At 46.3% G+C, this 22,978-nt stretch overlaps 1 protein-coding gene across 3 annotated transcripts in view; it reads right to left on the minus strand.

Moving 5' to 3' along the window:
* Window positions 1-7,079: 7,079 nt before the first annotated feature.
* LOC116944208 (E3 ubiquitin-protein ligase znrf2-like) overlaps window positions 7,080-22,978 on the minus strand; it is a 34,123-nt gene continuing 18,224 nt past the window's right edge. For 2 of the 3 annotated variants that reach the window (XM_032957722.2, XM_076068249.1), the window contains 4 exons: window positions 19,584-19,679; window positions 15,323-15,428; window positions 14,508-14,600; window positions 7,080-14,319 (listed from right to left, as the gene is read on the minus strand). In XM_032957722.2, the coding sequence (XP_032813613.2) occupies window positions 14,543-14,600; window positions 15,323-15,428; window positions 19,584-19,679 (260 nt within the window). In that variant the 3' untranslated portion in view covers window positions 7,080-14,319; window positions 14,508-14,542. The remainder of the gene's footprint in view (window positions 14,320-14,507; window positions 14,601-15,322; window positions 15,429-19,583; window positions 19,680-22,978) is intronic. The other variant, XM_076068248.1, reaches the window with a different exon arrangement.

The following is a 22,978-nucleotide window of genomic DNA, read 5'->3' on the forward strand; positions in this document are numbered from 1 at the left end:
AAATTGCGTGTTCTCGTCGTTTTGGCTCCGCTCAAGCCTGTTATTCTACGCTCACATTCTCCACCGCTCCTCCTTGCTGTGAGCCATTCATTTGAATTCCTGTTCCCAAGGCAGTGAGTGCCATTGCTGCCCTCGAGGCCACGGGTCCACGGAGCCTCGTGATGCCTCAACATCCCTGCGGCCAGACCCTGAGCGTGCGTTTTCAATGATTACGAAATTCCTAATATTCACACCTAAACTCAACTAAAAAAACTAAACTATTTTTTTCTTTTACTAATTAAGGCACACTGAGCTATATAGCAGTTTTTTTAAAAAATAAGTGACCTGACCACAAAATGATAGCTCAACGAAGTGGCTTATCACGTGGACATTTACAGCAGCCAAATATTTGAAACGCGTCGTGACGGTGATTCTAAATGTGGAGGGAAAAACCGGAGGTCCCGGGGAAAAATCCACGCGACCACGAGGAGAGAGAGACGCGCAAACTCCAAATACAAAGCAACAGCGTCAGGGTCGGGCTCAGGATCAAACCCACGACCTCCTGTATACCAGGCGAGGTAGTTAACATCTCGCTACCGTGGTGCCCTGCGGCGTCTATTGACCCAGCCAGGCCCACTCATAATTAATCTCCCGTGTATCGATTGCATGTAGTGTGAGATGCGGATTTCATTTTTTTGGATGTCAGATTTTCTAATTGTTATTGAGCAGTTTCAGATTTTATTTTGTACTTTTTATTTAAATGTAACCAAATGTAAGATACTTTATTGCTTATGCACTATAATGTAGAGCATGTAAAATAAACATAAAATATTGATTATTATATTTTAATGCTAAATATAGAGATCTATCAGAATCAAAACATATTTGAATGTAAAAATTTAATATTTTAACAATTAAAATAATGGGAGTGATGCTATATGAGACGTCAGCTCCTACGTTATCATGTTTACATCCAAACCAAAATGTGTTTTTTTATAATTAGAAATATCGCAGCTAGGAGGCCCGATTTTCAGATGTTGTTTGGATGAATCTGAAAATGGGGGAAACGTTCCTATGACAGTTTAATATATTACAGTCATGGATTATTGAACCCATGTGCAGATATTTGAGGGACATCCCCTTGCGTGCATGCTTCCTCCCGCAAGTAACATCGTGGCCACATTTCTCAATGGAAGAGCCTTCTGAAAAGCCAAGTTGCTAATTCCGGTTGTGAGAATTATTCTTAAAGCTAGCGGCTGAAATAATACTACGTGATAGTATAAGTCGTTTGGCTCTGTTGGGTGGTAGAAGATCTTCATGACGCAAATATTGCCATCCTCTTTGCCACACATTAGGTGGCATAACCCACAAATGCATAGTTAATCATTACATTGCTTTGCGAAAACGTACGAGTTAAACATATCCTCTATGAGTCTTCCCTGGACAAATTATATTATGATTATAAATTATGCACACACGATTACAGTTTAAACACATTTACATACACTACAGGCTTCCTTTGGGATGAGGGCATCGTTTGTTATATCAGAGGAATACTTTTGCAGATTTATTCCGTGCATGCATTGCACTCCACGTAAGTCGCAATGGAATTCTGGAGTAAGAGCCTGGGTGTACGGTACCCTTACTCATCGGCACGTGCGTGGTGTCAGATTTCATAATAGCTCATCAGCGAATAATGCGTTTGCAATCAGCGAAGTGTGGTGTCGTTTTTTATTTATTTCTTTAGAAATTTCCTGTTGCCCTCCATTCGTTTCTATTTGTTGTATCCAGTTTCCTTTCTCAGCCACGGCTCTCAGTCGCTGCCAAAGCACGTGGTCAGATCCATCTCAGAAAATAGTTCATTACATCCCCCCCCCACACTGACCCCCTCCCTGACCCCCAACCCCTCGAGACCCCCCTCCCTACCCCCTTCCCCCCAACGCCCCCAGACCCTCTCCCTACCCCCTTAGCCCCAACCCTCCTAGACCTCCTCCCTACCCCCTTCGCCCCAACCCTCCCAGACCCCCTCCCTGACCCCCTTCCACCCCAAACTCCCCTCCCCTTACACCACCAGGCCCTCACCCACCGCTGTCACCCAACCCTCACGCTGTCTGACGCTACACGTTACGTGCGTCAGCATCTTGAACTTCTTTCGCACCGTACGTACCCAACCGTGATAATCGGGAGGTACGGCGGGGTGGGGGGGGGTTAAGGGAGTAAGGACAAGCGGAACGCACGCTCCCTTCTGTTTCAAACATCTGCGCCCTCGCCTCGAGCACAAACCCTCTCCTCGTCTCTCCTCCCTCCCTCTCTCCTTGTTTTTACGATCAGAGGAAACAAGAAGATGCATGGTGTAGTCGGCACTTGGCTTCGTTCATCATTTCGGGTTTTTTTCCCCAATGCTTTGCTTTATGTGCCCCCCCCCTGAAAGATTTCACAAAACGCCCTCCCTCTCTCCTCCCTCCCCCTCTTTTCTGTGTGAAATCTTTCATTTAAAAATGGGGGGGGGGGGGGGGGGTGGGGGCACATAAAGCAAAGCATTGAAAAAAACGAAAAACATGAAATGATGAACGAAGCAAAGCGCCGACCGCACCGAGCACCTTCTTGTTTCCTCTGATCGTAAAGAAAAAGAGAGACACCCATGTGGTCCCTCCCTCTCTCCTCCCTCCATCCCTCTCGCTTCGCTCTCCCCGCACTCTCTCCCACATCAACAGCCAACGCGCGCACGCTCGCTCCCTTCCCGTCCCCGCCCCGGTGTGCACGTCAACCCTCCTCCTCCTCCTTCATCTTCTTCATCTTCTTCTTCTTCTACTTCAGCACCCCGCACCATCTGCTTTGAATAACGCGGCGAGAAACCAAAGGCGGGGAGTGCGGTGGGGTGTCGGGGGGAGAGATTTGGCAATCGCAAGGCGAGACGAAAAAGCCGGCGGGCCCTATGTGGCATGAGATTGCTTCTGCGTAGAGCTTACATCGTCGTCGTCATCGTCGGTCATGGTCTATCCACCGCTGGATGAAGCCCTCCCTAAGCTGCCACCACCCCCCCCCCCCCTCCCTGCAATCCAAAGACGTTGCAAAGCTACGCAATGAGCTATCGGCCTTTTGGTTTACTCCCAGAGTTGGATTAAAGAGAGAGAGAAAAAAAAAACACCCCGATACAATGAAGCAGCTCTTGGCCAAAAAATTACAATGATGAAACATGACCCGAAAATGACCAATATTAGCATCACAGTAACTTGTTTTATGTATTTATGTTGAACTTTTTTCGCACCGTCCATAGCCAAACCGTGCTAATCAGTGATGCGGGGGAAGGACAACAAACCAATCACAAAAAAAACTGTTCGACAGAAATGAGTTTGTCAATCTAGATGATGATTTAAAAGTGCATAGCGCAAGTGGTTTCCTAATATCGGAAGGAAGAGAGCGTTCCGAACGGTCGCAGAAGCGCATCGGAAAGCGCTCGACGCGGTGACCGCCGTCTGTGTTCGGTGGGCTAGCCAAAAGCCGCTGCTGCTGCTGTGAGGATAACCGGAGTTGGCGTGATGATGATGATGATGTTTTATTCTTCTTGACGAAATAACATGCCCCCCCCCCTCTACTGCAAGACAAAAAAAACACACACACTTGGAAGGACCCTCCTGAAAAAAGAGAGTCTTGAGACTCAGCGAGACTTTCCTGGGGCGAACGAGCGGAACAGAAAAGTGAACGCCATGTTGTAGGGCACCCCGTTATTGGTCAATGGTCACGTCTCGCTGACCCGCCCATACTGGACATCTGTGAAAAAGAGCTTCATAGCTCATCGGATTCCTCCTCCAGTCTAAATAACGAGTCTGGTGTCTCCCACAGCACCACCAAAACCTCGCCAGCGCTTCCTTTCCTTCTGCTGGATCTCGAAGCTGCTGCAAAAGTCATTGCGTCGGGTTTATTGTTTTCCCTTATGCGCTGTCGCGGCTCTCTCACTGTGGTCTCTGGCTCCACCACGCCTCGTTCGGCACGGCGTACCGACGACGCTTCGTTCGCGCCACGTGCTGGGAGCTTCTTCGGAAGCTTTACGCTCGATGTACGCCAAGCAGGAACTTCTTTGGCAACCGTACGTAGCCAACCGAGCCAATCGGGGGTGAAGCGGGGTCTCGTGATCAGAGCTTCTGAACAAAGATCGATTTCAAGAACGTGGAGGGGGAAGAAAGGTCGGGGACCCCAGAGAGCTGTTGCAAAAAAAAATAGTTGAAAGCTCACCCGTTTGTGTGCGAGGTGCAGTTGGTCAATGATAGGTTGCGTTGAGGCTACGGAACGCATCTCGACACGGTCAGAGGTTTCCTAGGTGCCAATTGGGCGGGCCGTTTAATGGCTCAATTTCTTTTCAACGCTGGGTCTCTCGCTCTCTCTTTCTCTCGTTGCTCGACACTGCGGGAGGAAGAATAACACACGGGCCCTCTCACTTGGCTCAATCGGTTTAATTGTGCGTGAATTTACCCATTTGCGCTTTAAACTGCGTGGGCCAATCTGGGTTATTCATTCACGACCTGCTCCTTTCGATCTACGTCGTAAAGATTGTGAAGGGCGACGTCCAGCGCAAGGGGGAATTGACCTCAGGCCATCGGGTTCATAGTGCGGAGGGAGATAGCAACTTTCACGAAGTCCTCCCGTTAAAGCAAGTTGTCCAATTGGAAACCCTGCTGCAAACGAATATTGCCAAAAGCGCTGCGTGCGAAGAACTTCTTTCACACCGTTCATTGCCAACCATGCTAGGGGGAAAGACAACAAACTAAATGCAACAAGCAGTTGTAAATAAATAAGTTTTCAATGAAACTATTTTTTATTTTACCAGGTAAGGCCCACTGAGCTATACTGATCTTTTTTCAGAAGCGACCTTGCCACAAATAATAGCTCAGCGAAGTTGTTTATCACGTGGAAATGCATACAGTGAGGGAAAAAAGTATTTGATCCCCTGCTGATTTTGTACGTTTGCCCACTGACAAAGAAATTAGCAGTCTATAATTTTAATGGTGGGTTTATTTGAACAGTGAGAGACAGAATAACAACAAAAAAATCCAGAAAACGCATGTCAAAAGTGTTATAAATTGATTTGCATTTTAATGAGGAAAATAAGTATTTGACCCCTCTGCAAAACATGACTTAGTACTTGGTGGCAAAACCCTTGTTGGAAATCACAGAGGTCAGACGTTTCTTGTAGTTGGCCACCAGGTTTGCACACATCTCAGGAGGGATTTTGCCCCACTCCTCTTTGCAGATCTTCTCCAAGTCATTAAGGTTTCGAGGCTGACGTTTGGCAACTCGAACCTTCAGCTCCCTCCACAGATTTAATATGGGATTAAGGTCTGGAGACTGGCTAGGCCACTCCAGGACGTTAATGTGCTTCATCTTGAGCCACTCCTTTGTTGCCTTGGCCGTGTGTTTTGGGTCATTGTCATGCTGGAATACCCATCCACGACCCATTTTCAATGCCCTGGCTGAGGGAAGGATTCTCACCCAATATTTGACGGTACATGGCCCCGTCCATCGTCCCTTTGATGCGGTGAAGTTGTCCTGTCCCCTTAGCAGAAAAACACCCCCAAAGCATAATGTTTCCACTTCCATGTTTGACGGTGGGGATGGTGATCTTGGGGTCATAGGCAGCATTTCTCCTCCAAACAAACACGGCGAGTTGAGTTGATGCCAAAGCGCTCCATTTTGGTCTCATCTGACCACAACACTTTAACCCAGTTGTCCTATGAATCATTCAGATGTTAATCGGCAAACTTCAGACGGGCATGTATATGTGCTTTCTTGAGCAGAGGGACCTTGCCGGCACTGCAGGATTTCAGTCCTTCACGGCGTAGTGTGTTACCAATTGTTTTCTTGGTGACTATGGTCCCAGCTGCCTTGAGATCATTGACAATATCCTCCCGTGTAGTTCTGAGCTGATTCCTCACCGTTCTCATGATCATTGCAACTCCACGAGGTGAGATCTTGCATGGAGCCCCAGGCCGAGGGAGATTGACAGTTGTTTTGTGTTTCTTCCATTTGCGAATAATCGCACCAACTGTTGTCAGCTTCTCACCAAGCTGCTTGGCAATGGTCTTGTAGCCCATTCCAGCCTTGTGTAGGTCTACAATCTTGTCCCTGACATCCTTGGAGAGTTCTTTGGTCTTGGCCATGGTGGAGAGTTTGGAATCTGATGGATTGCTTCTGTGGACAGGTGTCTGTTATACAGGTAACAAGCTGAGATTAGGAGCACTCCCTTTAAGAGTGTGCTCCTAATCTCAGCTCGTTACCTGTATAAAAGACACCTGGGAGCCAGAAATCTTTCTGATTGAGAGGGGGTCAAATACTTATTTCCCTCATTAAAATGCAAATCAATTTATACAATTTTTGACATGCGTTTTTCTGGATTTTGTTGTTGTTATTCTGTCTCTCACTGTTCAAATAAACCTACCATTTAAATTATAGACTGATCATTTCTTTGTCAGTGGGCAAACGTACAAAATCAGCAGGGGATCAAATACTTTTTTCCCTCACTGTAGCAGCCAAATACTCTAAACGCGTGTTTCTAAATGTGGAGGGGAAAACCGGAGGACCCAAGGAAAAATCCGCGCAACCACGGGGAGAGAGAAACGCAAACTCCAAATATACAGCAGGCGTCAAGGTCGGGATCGAACCCACGACCTCCTGCATACCAGGTGAGGTAGGCAACATCTCGCCACCCTGGCGCCTCTTTAGAAAGAGGTGTGGCGCACTCACGCTGTACCACCACTACACCACGTCCAGGTACAATTTTTTTTCTATAAATATTGTATAGTACTGTACATGCTTACGTGCAAACTGATGTGCAGCTGTACAGGCACCCTTCTTCTTTCGAATGGCTGACGGAGATGCAACACAACAATTACAATTTCACATTCAGGTGGTCAAGCCCGGATAACCGCGGCAGGAGTGGTGGAGTGCATCATCGCCGCGATGTCTCCTTCGTATTTGTGGATCGGGGCATTCCGTCGTTATACATTGCACGGTCTGTTCTAGATGACCACCGTTGCACAGGTACCCTGCTCAATGTCTGTGGGCAAAGCACGATAATAATGAACCGTTAACACACGCTGGCCATGTGTGATATGAAATTACCATTTTATTATAATTCATATATATTTTTTTACAAATCACGATGCAGATCAATACAGTACACGTGAATAATATTCACAAAATCCACCAACCCAGCGGGGAGAGCGTGAGAAGCGGGCGGAAAATTGACAACGTGATATTAAAAGTACACAGACGAGCACTACAACCCTTAAAGCCAATTGAATGTATTATATTACCGACAAAAAAAATCAGAGTTTTCAAAATAGGCTTCTCTCATTAGGTCGGCGTGGCTGATTCTGGTGACACTCAAAACAACGTTTTGACTGGCCCTTTGTAATCCTTGCAATCTACGCATTACAGCCTCAACTGTCAACAACACCCGTTTCCACTGTGACATCTAAGCCGAGCCAGTGCAGTGCACTTACGGCATGGGTGGATTTCCACTGGCTATTTGCCTTGCCCGAGCCGGAACCGCACAGTGATGCGCTGGCCTCACAAGCCATCTGAGTGCGACTCGGGGACAAACAGGGCCTCGCTAATAACGCATTCATTGCGAGTGATGCCATTTAGTACAGTGAGGACAAAAGCGTCACCGCGTCACGTCTACACGCGACTCGACACGTTCATTGCGGGTGGTGCGGTGCAAAAACAACCCGGCACATCCTGAGCCGCACTTGGCTGGCTTGGCATGGGGCCTGGCTGTGGCCCAGTTGCGCAGTGGAAAAGGAGGTACACAACAAGTGTGCCGGAAGAAAGAGCCTGCAGTTTTGAAACCCTCCCCCCGTAACCAACGCACTGTGTTGTGCACGTGTCCTGATGCACGCACGTTCCATTAACGGTGGGCGACTGAGAGAAATGAGCGCATACGTCAATGTCACGATGACATTTGCGCATGATGGCCCCCGGTTAATAAACTTTGCACAGCAGAAAGGTTTAGCGCTACATTCAAAAAAATAAACCATGGAATGTTCTCTATGTAGAATACAGCAGCATTATCATTTTAGAAGAAAACAATACACTTTAACTAAAAAGTTAGTAAAATAGATGTATACATTTCCTAGTTCAAGTGTCCTTTTTCAGTGAAGTTGGCACCCTTAAGTGCAAAAACTGCAATGACAAAGGTCCTCGCATTAAGTTTAAATAACTATCGGAATGATTAAACCCTCCGTTACTTTGTCGAGAGGCGTCGGCTGAGCTGGTTGTTGGCTCTACAGTTGCGAGTTCAATTCCCACTTTCCGAGTGACAAGGATCGCTGGCGAAGCCACGTGGACCAGGTTCGTTAATAACTCGCGTCTCGGGACACATTCCAGCGGCACGACCACGCCACGCGCAAAATATAAACGTTTGACCTCGCCAAGAAAATTTCGACGTCCGAAATTGAAAGCCACGTCGGAGCGGGAAGCCCTGTCTTGTGACCTGTGAAATTACCATCCACTTTCATAGGGTTCCAGTTGCCGAGGATCCGTAGATGAAATGAAAGGGGCTGTGGGCGAGATCGTCTGGCCATCGTGAATCGCTTTGCACCATTCGTCGCGTGCGATGCATTGCTCGGCAGCCAAATTGAAAACAGCATGCGCGGCGCACAAATCCAATTCTGAGCGATCGACTAGAATGGCTTGGCGCTGCCCGCATGCGGTTACAGCCATTTGGCTCCGTCGGGTGATATCGCATCCAAGAAAACTCCCCCCAGTGTCCGCGTGGGTAGGGGGGTGGGGGGGTGGGGGGCCTTCGAGTTTGCCCCGCGCGTCTCGTCTGAAGGCGCGCGAAAAAACAGTCGGATGGGACTCTAGAGCGAGGGATGACGGCCACGTCGAGAGGGCCCTGGCGAGCGTTCGCACCGACGACTTCGACGATCGCTCGTCCCTTCAAGGGTGGGCGGGTGTCTCCGCCGTCAAGCGACAACCTGCACCTCCTCACCACTCGCCCCGCAACAGCGATTGTGGTTCATTCTCTTTGCAGTGAATGCCAGGTTTCTCGACGAGACGTCGAGCTGCCTTACGAATTACCGACACGAAAGGCTGTAAAAGTTAAGGATGTGATTTTTTTTTCCTCTCATACAAATGACGACGTATGTGCGTTGAACCTCATTAAGAGTCCAGTCAGGGGCTCTCACTGACACTGTTTTTTAATATTAAATCAAGAACAGCAGTGCTGAGTTATGCCCCATGACGTACTGCCCTGTAATAAAAAAGTGGCAACAGTTTATCAGAGATTAGTCCCAAATCCGTCGTGGATTTTCGTAAGGTGCAATGAACCTGAATACAGGAGGTGAATGCAGATAATGCAAATGACTGCATCACAGATGTTGACACTGAAAGCAGAGTAGGGACTACAGCTTAGCTTTGATTATACGATTGGCCTTTTACCACCGTACTCCCTGACACACTGTTGCTTATTACGACCTATACATTAAAAATGTTTTATTTTTATTTTACTCTACATTATAAAACTCATGTTATCATTACATCAGTTCTAACCAATTAACAAATCTGAATGTGTGTATGCAGCTGTGAATTGTATCTACATGAATCATGGCACCGATATGGATACATGTCAAAATGTTAATGTTTTGCAAAATTATGTTTTAATATATGACAGAATAAAGCAATGTCTATGATTTTATAATAATTGCACAAAGCCAATACATTTAATTCATTTATCTCTGGATTATATCTTGTCACATGTCACATTTCACTACCACTCGACCTCTTATTACACGAAAAAACTCAAAGGCTACTGTGAGGTTGCTGTTATCCCAACAAGGCTGCTTTGAGCTGTGATTATTGTGGACAGTGTCACCAATTTTCCACTGGCACATCCGCAGGGCAAGAGCCATCATAGTAAATGTGGTGTTCCACTGGCTATTTCGCGTGACGAGCCAGATCCACATTGTGATAGGGTGGCTCAACAAAAGATCTGAATCTGGCTCACGGCCAGCCATGCTGGACCAGAGGTAGGGTCCGGTGTGACATTATCTACAAGTATCTCGATGTGCCATTGCCTGCGACATCAGCGACACAACTCGGATTCCGTAGTGGAAGAACTAGCGTCTCTTATAGCTGCACCGGGTTTGTCTGGGCACGGCCCTGGCGTGGCTCGGTTGTAAAGTGTGACAACTGCATCGTTGAAGACGTATAAATGTCCAAGTGAATATTTTAATGCTGCAGAAAAATAAAGAGCGTATTATACATATTTGCTTAGAGAAAGTTTTTGATATCTGGCAGTTTAAAATCTACCGTAGATCATAAGCACTATGTAAAACAAGTAAAAAAAATCAGATAAAAAATTGTAATTTAATGGAGTGAAAAATTCAATGCATTTATTAAAAAAAATGAAAGCATCTGATATTTTGTTTTGCCCATGACATACTGTGGTTCTATCAGAACAACATATTTCAGAAGATCTATAACATTTAATTTTAAAGATGGGATAATGAATTCATTAAGTAAATTAATCGGTCAAAATTTAATATCGACTACTTTTGTTGTGGTCGATCATTTCGGTTCTTCCCGAAGGTGGGAAACCTCTTACAGGACACAAGTGTGACGCAGCTGATGAAGTCACGATGCCTCGCCCATTACCTCCCGTCTAGCGTCATATGTGGCTATATTCGTGTTGTCAGTTTAGTTGAGTAATCAAACCAATAACCGGTGGGGTAATAGATTATACTTACATATGGAATAGCCCAGCTTTATCCACTTTGCTTCTGCAATGCCCCATTAACTGGAACCACAACAGGCTTGCAACCTGCCACTTCCAGGCCACAAACTTGATACATTCAAAGTTCCCAAGCAGCCCTGGGTGAATGCATGATTTAGACAAACGCACAACTGGCCCACGTTTGAAAGCTTTTGCTCCTATACAGCAAACCACACACCAGTGAACCATTCCAAACGCCATATTCTTACGAGAACCCTCAATTAATTTAAAGTGCGAAAGGGAATATATGCATTTCGGTAATGTGCGATCGACTGACCACTCCCCACCCGCCAAAGGATAGAATCCAGCAGCAGCAACTACAAGTGGCGATACGCTATTTCAAGTCCAGTATTTTTCAGCGTGAACCGTTCCCAATGGTCCAGCTCACTAAGGCAGGGGAATGTTGCACAGCATTTGTGCTTGTACAGTGCCTGTTCCACAGGTTCACTTTGGCAACTTACATCCGAGTCAGGACCACACTGGGTGTACTGCTCGTGAGCGAAGCACACGACGAGACCATTGTGAACACCAACAATGCTTTACAAAAAAAATGCTTCACTTCAATGAAGGGGCGTGCTGGAAAGTCACTAACCCACACGTGCATTTTAAGATAACATTCTATATCAATTGGAACACTTAAGTCTATTTTTGATATGCTTTATTGCACCGTATCTTCCCGCAGATGCTGCAGATGGCCTCAATAATGAACTTAATAATTTGCTCATGTTCATACACTTGGAGTTGTCAATGGTCGATGAGAGCCTACTTTTTTTGACAATATTTTGTGGGTTATCAAGTATTTGTCTCCAGCAGACCCCTCCATCGCACTCCTAAAGCCATACAAAATGGACCATCATCTCCCTGCCTTTCAGTAACCAACCAATGACGCGGTCCCAGCCGGCCACTGCTGATTTGCTTGAGGTCGCTTGGTTGGTTGGTTCGAAAAGAGCAGCGGAATCAGGAACAATCGACCCTGTGGATAACGTCCCTGGTGGGGACAATTCGCGAGGTTCCACTTGTGAAAGCATGGTTCCCGGTCTGGCATAAAATCCACTCGCACCTCATCGCGATCAAAGTTCGGCAGGTCCTCTGCAATCACGGAGCCCGATGTCAAACCGCACAGAGCCAATCGCGCACGAATATACTGCACTGGCCGTAACCGCAGCACTCGATTGAATTTTTTTTCTATCAATGTGGTGCTCGTCATTAATTTTCGTGTAGATAATTAGTAAAAGGCTTGACAAATCCAAAAATAGGCTTCAACGTACAATCAAGATTTAGATTAGTATGTGCTGCCCCCTAACGGACGTTTATGAAAGTGCTTTTCATCCCCGGTATACCTGCACATGGCATTGGATGCTGCTTCCATCCCCTCTGATATGTATAGCACACTCCACCATTCCGTCACTCGCAGACAAGCCGCTCCATCGAGGGAAATCTAAGAGGCACAGCAGTGTCGCATGTACTATGGAGCCTACTATTCACTGTTAGGGGATCCTTCTACTCTGCTTCGCCTGTGTACTCCCCTGTTCTGTATTGCTATTTTACCACCAGTATTTTGATCATCTGCATAACATGTAGGCCCAATTACGCAGCAACTAATCTGCTGCTACAGGCAAAATTATTGTGAGAATGTTACTATGTAAAGGGGGCAAAAATAATGGGTTTCATAACAGCTGATGTCGAAAAGCAAAATAAGACGAGGAACAATTGAGGCATCGTACACAGGTTTCAGAGACTACCAGTGCCAACAAGATGAATTAACAAAAACCAGCATGGTTATTTATCCCTTTCACGTCACAACCTGCGTGGAATAAAGACCCAGACGATTAGCATTTGGCATAATAAACCGAACACCGTGTGCGGCACACGGCAACCCCTTGGCTGGTTTACAGGACGTGAATTGATACGGTTTTTGTCAATCCATAAAATGCCTCCACCTCAGTTATTAGAGGGTTGTTCTCATTATCCGTGTGATCAGAGGACTCTGGAGGACTTTGAACGCAATGTGTATGGCTTGGGGTACGAATGGGTGTTATGAACATGAAGAGGCGGAGGATTAGGGATTTGGAGGATTAAATGTATTTTCTTGAAAGTGCCAATTTGGGAACTTGTTTAGCACTGCCATTAGAATGAAGGCACTCCACCTGCGGAATACCGAAACAAAAAGCTCAAGGTTCTGTGGCTGTGATTGCGCTTAAGAACAAAAAAATAAAGTGGCCAGACAAAGGTTGCAGAATTAACCGGACGGGAAGATCACCATATAGCGCAACATGTTACATCGATCCACCAGGTTGTAATTGCATGTTAATTTCTATTAATTACACTTACAGTTTAACACAGTTGATTGCAACTATAAAAGCAGCTGACATTTCCGATCATCATTTACTCTAAAAAGCATTTTTTTCCAACCGTTCACGACGAGCACCCAAAAGGAAATAGCAGAAATAAAAATAAATCCCACCGCACTCTTTTATGTACAGTTTTGGCATACAAATATAATAAGACATATTCCTATGTATAAAGGTTGATTGTGGTACAGCTGATTATACGATGCCCTAATGGCATGTATGCAGACTGTACAACAGGTGCTGGCATATACTCCTAGCAAACAGAGCCACACGTTTCACACACACACAAGCCACACGAGCAGGACGTGGAAGCTGGCGGGGGTTCGTGAAGCGAAGAAGCCCGGACGCAGTGGTTGAACATTCCAAACACCGGAAGCCAGGGAAACCAATCATCCCGTGCTCACAATTCTTAACGTGCCAAACAGAGCTCAAGTGGCATGTCCGCACGGTGTGTTGTCCGCAGAGGCCAAGGGAAGGCGCAGAGGAGCACGAAGGTGAGGCCCGTTTGGTGCCATTCCTTCGCAAGTCGCTGTGGGAGGAGCTTCCAGCTTATGGACCCCCCCACACCCCCGTGGTATCGAGTTCATGGCTTTGTGTCACGTAAGGTGCTGGTCTCCACCGAGTGCCCTCATTGGTTCACATCTTGGCAGCCGCCCTGCTCCCGCTTGGTGCGTGTTCATCACATCCCCTGGACGCTCCGGTGCCACCTGATGCCACTTTTCAGAAACTGCAAGTGTTGGCGAGCTGACGATTGCGTGAGCCAGGAGGGCGAGAAGGGGAGGCTTAGTCATAAAGTCATGAAGGTGCATTTTCTTTTGCCTGCCAAATGCCTCTTCTGGGTCAACTGGCACACCCGGTTAGGTGAGAATGATTTCAGACAGAATTAAGATACTTAAAAGGTGACATTCCATTTGAATTCATCATTTTTCAATGTACACTTAATTCTGCTTTCAAAAAAATGTTGTGATACCGAGATTACATGGCTTTGTTACTTTCCTCAAGGGAAACAAAAACACCGTTGTGTGCTTTAATCTTCACAGTTGGCCTGCAAAGTCGAAGACAATTTGAATTGAAGAACTGCCGGGCACAATGTTTTAGAGATTCACAAATCTCCTGTGCCACCGTGGTGCTTTGCCAACGATCGAGCGGTTCCCTAAAACTCTACATAGGGTGGTGCGCGTGCCCTCTTCAATGCCAACCGCTGTTCAAAAAACCCTGAAAGAGAACACGTCAGACACGCGGTTAACGTCGCCGTCTGTGTGCGTGACTTATGATGAATGCCCCCCCCCCCTCCCCGCTGCGTGCGGACAGCGGCGTGGGGGTTCTCGCACCCAATCACAAGGGGGGAGGGGGGGAGCTGGGAAATCCCGTGGCAGTGCGACAACAAACTCGGATCGACTTACAAACGTCACGGGCGCCTCTTGGGTGTGCTTCCGAATCAGTCCGAAGGGTGCTCTGGGCAGGATCGATTCACCTCGAACCAGGAATCGATACACCTGCAGCATGGGGATAGGCACCGGCGGGCGTCAGAATGCAGCAAATGCTCGAGTGCATGCAAAGGACCTTGGCCAATGTGGCACAGAAAAACAAGCCCAAGGTCATTAGTGTTTGCTGGGCGGTGAGTCATGCGGCTTCATGCTTTAACCGTTCAATCAGAATTCATGGCATTCTCCATCCTGTTTATCAAGCACACAGTGGGCAAGAGGGTTACGTCTCTGTTTGATGTTCATATGCGCGATCGAGTCATTCTTCAACTTTGACATGTGGCTCTGCAAGAGCGGTTCTTAAATAAAGTTATTTGCTCTTTGCCTTGGTGTATAAACACGGGTTGATCCATTTATGGATAACCAACTGATTATAATCACGTACTCGCTTTTTCGCTCAATTGGTGACATTGAGAGAGAGCGACGGCTCCATATCTTTCCGCTCAGTTTATTGGGAGATGTGCAGAGTCGTCGAAATAAAACCTTGTGCTCTCTACAATTCCCCCCTGTTATCTTAGTGGGGGGTATCTACCAATGGATCACCCTGTAAAGTGAAACTCGTGTTTTCCATGGAGCGTGATGGAATGTCGCATCGCGACCCCACAAGGGTTACAGCAACGACTTGGGGATGCCTTCGTCCAGCAGTCGATAGATCATGGCTAATGAATGAAGATGGTGGTGGTGTTGGTGATGATGATGATGATATATACACGTGGTGAATTAGTGCTGCTTACTGTTTGTGGTAGATACAGAGGCAGGGCAACCGGGCAATAGTGTTCCCCTCATCCATGTCGTCCAGACAGATGGGACATTCCCCTGAATCCTTGGCCAGCACATCCTCTGAACACAAACACAAGACTATGATCAGACAAACTCGTTTAGCCTTGCAGACAGTAGAGATGTCGGGTTTCTCCCCAGCAGCAATGCTGACACACCGCACAAGGCACTCATTTTAGACCGAGTCACCCATGGGGAAACCCAGGTCAGGTTCATATAAACAGTTTCCACCGGTCTGGAACATCGCGCACCGGAAATCGAACGCAGGTTCATTGTAATGGAATTAGTTTGTGTTACAGTGGTGTTGCATATCGATGCGCGAGTGGCTCTGTTCACAAAGCGAGGAGTGGTGGCCTAAGGGTTAGCCGCGCCGTACTACCATCGCAATAAACACCGCGTTCCGTTCCTGTGCATCACAGCCAGGAACCTGACACAGATTTATTGCGATTGCCACAAGGTGCGCCACCAACCCCCCCCCCCACCCCCCCCGCGTGCAGCCACTGCACCTCGCTCGACGACCGGACAACTCGCGCGCCTCCTCCGATTAGCACGGTTGGCTACGTACAGTGCGAAAAAAGTTCAACACACACAAAGACAAACATCCCCCGTAGAGCCTGAACAGACTGCTGGGGCAAGGGCCGTTAGCGAGTAGCACCTACGAAGGCCGGCACGGCACACGTACACACGTCCATACGCGACGTCACTGTGACGCGCACGACCAGGATGTTTTTAACGCCGCGCGGGTGGCGAGGAGAAGGGAATAACACGCAAAGCCGTTGGCGTGTGGCCTGCCTCGTCTGTACGGCTGCGGCTACTGGATGGACATTGCTCTCAGCCGTACATCAAAGCAGGCAATGAAACCAGCAACACAGCGTGCCAACGCTCTTCTTTCCCCCAGGCATACAAGCGCGCCGTACTGTAGGGTGTTAAAAAGAGGGCGCGCGTGAGCAGCGGTGTCAGCCACGATTGTCGGTGGGATGTTTAAGAGTTCATTTAGGTTCACACTGTTATCATCATGATCACTGTGCTTCACTGGTCGCTCAAATTAGTACGATCGCTTTATTTAGGCAAATGACGGCCCATTAAAACAACACGTCTTTTAGGAATATAAAGAGTATAGGACAGTTACTGTTAACAAACTGAAACACGCTACTGCCTAGTTTTTCAATTAGTTACCAATGAGTAACTAATTGCCACGTTTTGCTTACGTGACAAACCTTACTAATTGGCTGTGTCGGGTGGTGGCGGGTTTGACGACACATTTATATTTACGCGATCTAACCCAAAACAAACAAAAAAACCTTTATTACGAATAATATTGCTCGCGGAAGCCTTACTACGCGTTAAACTGACTCAGGCGAGACAAGCTACAAATGGCATCACGGCGATTTAAAATCTTCCCCAATGGAGGGGTGGCTCTCGTAATCGCGGGCTGGCGGTGAGCCGTGTGGGCGTGCCAGTGTGGCAGGCGTGCGACGTTCGCGAACAACAGCTCCTGTAACCCTCCCCACACCCCCCGAGAGGTTCCCTTGGCAGCAAGGACAAAACAAACGACGTTCGGCTGGCACACGACGCCGGGGTGGCTACGAGCTTCCAGGAAACGGTGGAAGCTCGGCCCCATCGGGGGGCCAAAAAGTAAAAATCACTTTTTCGCACCAGCCCGCCGGCCCCCCGCCCCCCCCCCACTTTCAATTAATAAAACCCTTAGTGAGATGACAGAAGAAAAATAGACCCGAGGGATGGAGGAGTAGTGAAATGAGAGACATTTTGATAACAGATATGGCTGAACATATGAGACGAGATCAGGGATACAGGCGAGACAAAAGACGTGGTGAAATGAGATAGGTGTGGAAAGGAGATGAAGACGGAGATGGATGGTAGAAGAAGAGACGCAGACAGGAGAGAGAGATAAAAACATTTTTAATTTAAATGAGCTTCATATTCTTGGTTCTTTCGGTAAAGTCACGTAGAAGGGAAACAATAAAATAATAAAGATATAAAACAATAAAATTCTTACGACGTTTCGACTGCAACACAAGCAATCATCATCAGGTGGTTTTCACGTGACTTTACTGAAAGAACCAAGAATATGAATCCCTGCAGTCACGAAAGCTTTAAATAAAAATTTAAATGAGCTTATGTTTATTAAACTTTAAATTCGAGTTGATATTTGGTTCACCCCCATTTATTTTCTGGGGGAGAGGGGGGGGGGGTCTTGAGCTCCTTGGGTACCTTAGCGGTTGCTCAGTTTGATTGCGCCCCGCGCACCTCCGATAAGCACGTTTGGCTATGTACGGTGAGAAAGAGGTTCAACATACATACACATACGTAGTGGCACATCATCTAGGGAATGGCGTCGTGTGCACAGACCTCGCGAGAACACACCCAATTGAGCTGCTGCCACTGCAAAATAGTGGAGGAGTGTGAAATACAGACTGGTTTTAGTATCTGGGTGAAAACCTGTTGCTTGTTGATAGAACCAGGTACGGATAAAAACAAGAGAAATGCAAACAATTCTAGCAATGTAAGTGTAAACAGATTTAAAAAAAAAAAAACCCTTTCCATGTAAGGAGCTAATGAGGGCACTGCAGCACAACACGGAGATGGTGTACGGGACAGGTACCTGTACGTTTTGTCAAAATATGTATTATGTTGAACTTCTTTCTTACCGTACAAATCGTAGGTGCGGGTGGGGCAACTATTTGTTGATTTCATTATTTAACGATGCCGTGACGGGGCGCCAAGATGTCTTTTGAGTGTTGCTGCGGGTTACGTAAATGCGTAATGTGCACGTTTGAATTTGCAAACACATGATTAAAAACATTCATATGTAGGGGTTGGAGTGGTTAGCGCACCGAATTCCGATTCCCAATCACGGCTAACATCAGTGGCGAGCGATACCTAAAACGGGTCCTCGATTCCCCCATTCAGGAACCCACACTGACCAGAGTAGTGAAGTATAATCAAACAACCCCCATGACCGACAGCCAGCAGTGTAATGACTGTAGGAACACTTACCAGTAGAGGACATCCACACAAGCCTAATTATTAGGCATGTAACAAATCTTTTGACTATAATTGATTCTTACAACAATCATGCGTGTACAAATTATGTACATTTCATGTAAATGCTAAGATATGACCTTTAAGCTAATTCAACAAAAGAGACGATGTAAATGAGTAGGGATCGAATGATTCAGCGTTTAAATGAATTGTCGAAATGTAGAGTCGCGATCCCATTCGAGAATTGTACTTTTTTGGACACCAAGGTGCATGCTAGCGCCTCCAGTGACCGCAGAGGTGACGTTAAACCCATTACGTGCAACGCACGCGAAATGAAAAAGTCGATGCTTTCACACGCGATTTGATTCACGTGTTGTGAGCTTAATAATTAATGTGTAATGATAAATCAATGCCATTCATTGCTCAGCCCCTGCAAACAAGGAATGAAAAAAACAAGCCAAGACAGAATAGAATCTTGAATTGTAACTCTGAACTCTAACAATGCACCGAGTAATGAGAGGGATGTTGAGGGGCGGAGGGCAGTGAAGGATGAATTGTTGCATCCCTAACAATTATCAACGCACACCAGTGATCAAAGTGACAGGAAATGTAATGTGTAGTTGTGGTCGTAGTAGTAGTAGTACATATGAACTATAAAAAATGTTGGGTTCATTTTCATTAACGTTGACAAGATCTTGTGTGGACAGGCTGCATTCAGACCTTGAGTGCTGCCACCGAGTTTATCAGACCGAGACGTTGCCATCGGCACCACAGCTGGGCTGCTTCGTCGGCTATTCGGCAACACCTTCAAGGTTCGGGATATTCCACACGCGCCTGCTGTCCGAGCAGGACATCTTAGGGGGGCGACAGCGTTCCTTGAAGACAAATCTTGTCGCCCCCTTAAGATTTTGGAGCAGGACATCTTAGGGGAGCGACATCTTAGGGGGGCGATAGCGTCCCTTGAAGACAAATCTTGTCGCCCCCTTAAGATGTCGGAGCAGGACATCTTAGGGGAGCGACATCTTAGGGGGGCGACAGCGTCCCTTGAAGACGAATTTTGTCGCCCCCTTAAGATGTCGGAGCAGGACATCTTAGGGGGGCGACAGCATTCCTTGAAGACAAATCTTGCCACTCGAGAGGGGTTTTTTTTGCCACCAGTGCGGCGGCCACCTTCCCGGGCTATCAGACTGCGTTTGCACGGCATGCGCAACTGACCGTTGTACGAGATGTGAGGCTTGGTGAGGCACATGACCAGATGCGCCTCAACTTCATCCGAGGCCACGAACTTGGAGCAGATGGGGCACTTGAGGCCTGAACGTGGGAAAAAACCCCCCAGAAATTAACATGAGAGTTTACCGCAGGGGCTTTTCGAGGTGTTTTATCCAGAACGATGCCAAACCTGCAATCTCTATGTATATTGAATTAGGCATGTAATTATTCAACAGCACAACATTTGATACATTGTCAAGATTCGGGGTAATGATTTGATTCAAGAAATCCTTCCTTTTTGTCTTGTTTGTACTCCTTTGTGATGTGTCGTGTGTGTGATCAGTGCTGCTTGTACGGACTCATCTCTCCTGTCTAGTGTGTACAGCCATGCTTCTACCATCTATCTCACCAGTATTGTCCATCGTCTTTGTACTGTTTCCTTTGTACTGTGTTGTCTGTACTGTTCTGTTTGATAGTAACATTTGCACAGTCTTGTTTGTAGCGTCTGCACCGTTTACTTTGTATTATCTCCGTTTCCCTTGTACCGTTCTGTCTCGTTTTATTTTGTCTGTCTCAATCATACACTCTCTCTCGTTTGTGATACCTTGCTGAGCTGTCATCTGTATTGTCCGTCAAAATTGTCCTTTCCGTCAACATGGTACAACGTGTCCCCTTCGTTTGGGCCTGATCATGAAAAATCTCTATACAATTGGCATGAAAAAGTCAATGATCGATTCTTACACAAACAGTTCGATGCATGGGGAAACAAATTCATTGTTAATGCCCATATTTAATATCGAATGTCACCCTGACCGGTTATTTTCAATTCCTTTACTTAACTGTTGGGAAGAGCCAATTGAGACAGATCTGTGGCGAAGGAGTTCTGTTAAGCCCCAAGTGCCACCGATATCACATTATAAGCTCCCATGTGCAGCCCGAGCCAACACAATCACATTAGAGTATTGACCAGAGAAGACACTCAAACCCACAAATATGTATCAACTCATACAGAACACTGGAGTCACCGTTTACAAGGAGTGCAGAGGTTAAGCATTTTTTTTTGGCAACGTAATGCATTTCTTAACGCCCCGCACACAACTTCGCAATCGATTTGTTTGGACACATCGGAAATATAATTCAAAATTCGAACTGGCCACTCATTTTTAGGTGGTTACGAGTGCCGGGGCGGGATGGAACGGTGAAGCAGAGGTTCATGCCCTACACTATGAACTTGTAGACCCCAGTTATATTCCTGGGCACGGTTAAAAACAGCGACGAGTTAAATGTTAATTGGTCCTGTGCCCCAGTTAACCGACACACATTGATTAATGTAGTGTAGGATAGTCAAACAACCCTTATTACACGGTAAGGGGAAGCCTTTATCTAGCAGTGGATTGACTAAGGGATGTAAATGCAAAGATAGCCGTGGCTTTTTAAAGATAACTAGAATGTCTGCTAATTGCACAAATTTACCTATTTCGTGACTGCAGGAATTCATTTTCTCTCCCACTGATGACGACCACTTGTGTTGCGATCGAAACGTCGTGAGTATTTTGGTTCTGATGAATGTTTATTTTATTTTATTATTTTCAATCTACAGTGAGGGGAAAAAAGTATTTGATCCCCTGCTGAATTTGTACGTTTGCCCACTGACAAAGAAATGATCAGTCTATAATTTTAATGGTAGGTTTATTTGAACAGTGAGAGACAGAATAACAACAACAACAAAATCCAGAAAAACGCATGTCAAAAATGTTATAAATTGATTTGCATTTTAATGAGGGAAATAAGTATTTGACCCCTCTGCAAAACATGACTTAGTACTTGGTGGCAAAACCCTTGTTGGCAATCACAGAGGTCAGACGTTTCTTGTAGTTGGCCACCAGGTTTGCACACATCTCAGGAGGGATTTTGCCCCACTCCTCTTTGCAGATTTTCTCCAAGTCATTAAGGTTTCGAGACTGACGTTTGGCAACTCGAACCTTCAGCTCCCTCCACAGATTTTCTATGGGATTAAGGTCTGGAGACTGGCTAGGCCACTCCAGGACCTTAATGTGCTTCTTCTTGAGCCACTCGTTTGTTGCCTTGGTCGTGTGTTTTGGGTCATTGTCATGCTGGAATACCCATCCACGACCCATTGTCAATGTCCTGGCTGAGGGAAAAGGTTCTCACCCAAGATTTGACGGTACATGGCCCCGTCCATCGTCCTTTTGATGCGGTGAAGTTGTCCTGTCCCCTTAGCAGAAAAACACCCCCAAAGCATGTTTCCACCTCCATATTTGACGGTGGGGATGGTGTTCTTGGGGTCATAGGCAGCATTCCTCCTCCAAACACAGCGAGTTGAGTTCATGCCAAAGAGCTCCATTTTGGTCTCATTTAACCACAACACTTTCACCCAGCTGTCCTCTGAATAATTCAGATGTTCATTGGCAAACTTCAGACGGGCATGTATATGTGCTTTCTTGAGCAGGGGGACCTTGTGGGCGCTGCAGGATTTCAGCCCTTCACGGCATAGTGTGTTACCAATTGTTTTCTTGGTGGCTATGGTCCCAGCTGCCTTGAGATCATTGACAAGATCATCCCGTGTAGTTCTGGGCTGATTCCTCACCGTTCTCATGATCATTGCAACTCCACTAGGTGAGATCTTGCATGGAGCCCCAGGCCGAGGGAGACTGACAGTTCTTTTGTGTTTCTTCCATTTGCGAATAATCACACCAACTGTTGTCACCTTCTCACCAAGCTGCTTGGCAATTGTCTTATAGCCCATTCCAGCCTTGCGTAGGTCTACAATCTTGTCCCTGACATCCTTGGAGAGCTCTTTGGTCTTGGCCATGGTGGAGAGTTTGGAATCTGATTGATTGATTGCTTCTGTGGACAGGTGTCTTTTATACAGGTAACAAGCTGAGATTAGGAGCACTCCCTTTTTAATACAGGTAACAAGCTGAGATTAGGAGCACTCCCTTTAAAGGGAGTGCTCCTAATCTCAGCTTGTTACCTGTATAAAAGACACCTGAGAGCCAGAAATCTGTCTGATTGAGAGGGGGTCAAATACTTATTTCCCTCATTAAAATGCAAATCAATTTATAACATTTTTGACATGCGTTTTTCTGGATTTTCTTGTTGTTATTCTGTCTCTCACTGTTCGAATAAACCTACCATTAAAATTATAGACTGATCATTTGTTTGTCAGTGGGCAAACGTACAAAATCAGCAGGGGATCAAATACTTTTTTCCCTCACTGTACGTGACTTTACCGAAAGAACCAACGAATATCTATTTAGTATCTTCTTGGTTCTTTCGGTAAAGTCACGTAGAATGGAAATAAAGTAATAAAATAAATAAAATAATAAAATAAATTTTATTTCCATTCTTCGTGACTTTACCGAAAGAACCAAGAAGAT

Source organism: Petromyzon marinus, chromosome 20, assembly GCF_048934315.1.
Source record: "Petromyzon marinus isolate PM22_M1 ecotype Great Lakes invasive population chromosome 20, UKy_Petmar_22M1.pri1.0, whole genome shotgun sequence".
Classification (NCBI taxonomy): Eukaryota; Metazoa; Chordata; class Hyperoartia; order Petromyzontiformes; family Petromyzontidae; genus Petromyzon; species Petromyzon marinus.